General features: G+C 45.9%; 1 protein-coding gene across 1 annotated transcript; it reads right to left on the bottom strand.

Moving 5' to 3' along the window:
* Positions 1-463: 463 nt before the first annotated feature.
* LOC127200061 (C-C motif chemokine 8-like) lies at positions 464-2,296 on the bottom strand. The gene is made up of 3 exons (XM_051158121.1): positions 2,129-2,296; positions 1,320-1,449; positions 464-626 (listed from the first exon to the last, which is right to left on the bottom strand). The coding sequence occupies exons 1-3, from the start codon at positions 2,202-2,204 to the stop codon at positions 521-523; spliced, it is 312 nt and encodes a 103-aa protein (XP_051014078.1). The 5' UTR covers positions 2,205-2,296; the 3' UTR covers positions 464-520.
* Between the last annotated feature and the right edge of the window lie 1,437 nt (positions 2,297-3,733).

Raw genomic sequence — 3,733 nt, 5'->3', positions numbered from 1 at the left:
TCTCCTGTTCCCAGAAGTCCAAGAGGCAGCTGACACTGAAGTTCATAGGGTCAGCTGGGGATCCTTTAAATGGCCAGGCACCCAAAATAAATCATACTACAGAACAGGAAGGGGATATGAGCAATGAAAAAAGATTTGTGGAATCTAAGCCTGTCAACCCAAATAGAGAACCACCCAAATTATATCTCTACTAACCAAACTCAACCTTCCCTTGAACCCCATAAAATGAACCCCCAAGATAGTGAACTGGAACCCTTGGAAGTCTTCCCTGTGTGGCCTGTGTCTCTCTGGTAGTGACTGTACCTTTCCATCCCTTCATTTGGAATAACACTTTGCATGTCACATTTGCAAATCAGCATGAGCTTTTATTTCAGTTATTCATAAAAGAGACAAAGATGAGGAAACCCACAGCCCAGGAACCCCCCAACCTCCAACAACTCTTCTTGTAGCAGCTCTGTGCCTGGAGAAGGTTAGGGGAGAATTTCAGGCTACCGCTGTCTCTCAGCACAGGTGTGAAGGGTCAGGGCTGCAGAGTTGGAGACATCTGGTCAAGGAGCATCATGTAATCGTTGACCCATTTCTGCCTGGGGTCTGCACAGATGAGTCTACCACGCTTGGTCTTGAAGCTGTGGAGAGGTGGCATGCTTAGAAGGAGCACTCTACATCTGCAGCAGATGTGCAGCTTAGTCATCATGTGGATCCCCCAACGACTGGAGCAGCCACCCTCTCTCTGACTCTGATGCCTACCTTTGGATCCTATTCCCCTAACTGGGTTGCCTTTGTCTGGCCTCAGCACCAGAGAAAGAGCCTACTTCTGCAGCAACTTAATGTTCCAAGGTGGGTTGGTACCTTTGGGGGACCTCCCCCTTCTCGGAGGAGAAGGGGAAGGGAGAGGGAGAGGAGGGGGTATGTGAGGTGGGTACTGGGAGGAGAGAAAGGAGGGGGATGCAGTCAGGATGTAAAGTGGATATACATATATAGTGCTCTAGGGCTCTGCTCAGTGCATAACTGACAGACAGACATCACCCACTCTTGCTCCAGAGGTGAAAGAGCTGGAGGATTGAGGAATGGTGTAAGGAAGAACCCTGAGGAGGAAGCCCTGATCTTGATGTCCTAGCTGAAACTGTCTCATCTACTGGGTAAAGGAACTGGGGAAAATCCCTCAGAGTTCCTGGAAAATTATGATTTCCTTTTCTGCCACTCAGTTTCCCAATGTGGGTAAGGAGCCATTCAGATTAGAGTCCGGGTTTGTTTGACTCTTGTCTGTGCATCCTGACCACTCTCCCTTGACTCTGGTTGTTCTGGGCAGGATTACTTACATCACAGCTTCCATGGGACACTGGATAGTGGAGAGTCTCCTGTAGCTCTGCAGCCTCTGAAAGGGGATCTTCCGATTTATTACAGAATAGCAGCAGTGGACTTGGAGGGACATTGCATCTGGAACTAGTTCTGTACAGAAAGAGGGTTTGGGGACATTTCAGGGAGCTCTCACAAGGGAAAGCAAAGGCTAGGTTGCATCTAAGAGTCATGGCTCCTGAGTTATATATCTGGATTCTAGTGACAGAATATGATCTAGGAGTCAGTGTCCTTGGTTGAGCTGCAGGATCCCTCACTGTTGACTGCTTATAATGACATCTCATTGGCTGACACAGGGAAGTAAGCTCTAGGAACTTGCTGTCCATCACCTTGCTGCTATGGGCTTAGATTCCACCTATGTTTAATCTAGGAAGCTCCTCCAATATCCACATGTGGCTGATGTTCTGGAAGCCACTTTGGACCATGACCTGAAACTTCTTCAAGCCATCATTCCTGTCATCCCTCTATTGCTTGAGATGTCCTTCTCATCCACAGGGCCACTTCTGGGTCACCTCCCTAAACAAGAAAATAGTAGTATCTGTAGTGGCCGTGTGCAGCTTCTTGTCTAGAGCTGGTGTCATGAGACTTCATAGTGATCTGGATGTTTGGTTCTGACTCTCAGACTAACTGTAACACACCAGCTCTTGCTAACGTTTCCCTACTCCCAGTCTCTCTATCTTAAAATGGCAGACCATTCAACAGCTCCTGGATGCCTTGTGCTCAGATGTTAGTGGCTGCTAAACCAATAACTTTAGGGAAGAAGATGCCTTACCTGGTTGGGCCATCTCCCCTGGGATGACAGTAATAGCTAGGAGCAGCAGGCACAGAAGTGCCACGGAGATCTTCATGTTAAGTGCAAGGGCTTTGGAGTGAAGGCTAGAGTCTTCTGGGTTGATCTAACTCTGCTAATCTGGAGGCTCCATCTGCCTTTTATAGGGGGCAGGATGCCTGGCAGACAGTGTCATGCCTACTAAAAGATGGAAGTAAGATATATGTTGTGTTGAGTAGGCATCAGATCATGAGATGATTTCCTGGCAGCAGAAAGGAAGCTCAGCATTTACCATTTTTTGCCAACTTAGATTGGGAAATAGAAACTGAAGAGTAAGCATCTGAGCATAGCAACATGAAGAAAGCGATCCCATTGGATCGGGGATTCTGATATCTTTGGAATGGAAAAACATCTGTATAGAAGAAAGAATAGAAACTAAGGTTGCCATGAAGTAAGAGGCCAGGGTTTTCCTTAGGGAGTATGCTAGGAGGCTGGAGATAAGCCTGTCTTTGGCCCTGGCCCTTTTTACACCAGGCTACTGCAACCTTAAGGCAGATGGGTTCCTCATAATCCAGATGGGCTCCAAAGAACCATGGAAACATGGTAGACTCATGTCTGCAAGTCTCCTTTTCCTCTTCCACCTCTTCCTTTCTCTTTTGTTACTAGGAATTTCACATGTTAGCCAGGGCCTTGTACATGATAGGTAGGTAAATATTTTACCACTAAACTAAAACTATACCTCAGCCCTTCTTTAGGATTTTTGTTTGTTTGTTTTTGAGATGAGGACCCACTAGATCTGGCTACCCCAGAACATACATTGTCCTCAGGATGTCCTTGTTCTGTGATTCTCCCACATCAGTCTGAGAAATGCTGGACTTGCAGAATTGCTTTACAATGTCTGGCTCAGCCTGAAAGTCCTGGAGAACTGAGCAGCATGTGCAGATCCTGAAGTAAAGGAGATCCTGCAGTGGGTGGCATCTTGCAGGAACACAACTCTCTATATCATAGAGATTTCCATTTCCTTGCAGGATCCTTTTTGTCTGGGAACTGCAGTTTGCATTAACCCTGTTGGCCAAGCACCCTGTTTGATGTGTGTGGAGGCCAAATAGTGTTATACCCAACAGTGTTAGGAAATCTCAGTCCTAGGATCTAGTATAGGCTAGGCTTTCTTCTTGGATGGAAGGAAGGAAAGAAAGGAAGGCAGAAAAAAAATCATCAAGGGAGAGACCTGTTTGGTAAAGCCACTCTGCATTAATTCTCTGAATAATATCCAGTATATTAGCCATCGTGAGCTAATGGCTAATATTTCATGATTTTCTGGGTTTTGTCCTCTGTCCAACACAACATTTAAATGCAACACATTGTAGCACATTATACCTAGCACTGCAATAATCAAGAAGTCACCATGACTGAAAAAGCTAGTGTAGCCAAAACTCCTCAGCAACCCATGAGTCATCACGCTCCTTAATCCAACTGTATATCTTTCCTGTGTCGACAGACTCTTTTCCCGAAATGATGACTTATTTCAAGCCAGGCTTGAATAGGCAGACACAGCAAAGCATAATGAAATAAGGACATAGAATCTTCATTTGAAGAGTCACTAAAATC

The sequence above is a fragment of the Acomys russatus genome, chromosome 16 (assembly GCF_903995435.1).
Source record: "Acomys russatus chromosome 16, mAcoRus1.1, whole genome shotgun sequence".
Classification (NCBI taxonomy): domain Eukaryota; kingdom Metazoa; phylum Chordata; class Mammalia; order Rodentia; family Muridae; genus Acomys; species Acomys russatus.
Note: the sequence above shows the minus strand (reverse complement) of the source record. Positions and strands in the feature narration are given on the sequence as shown.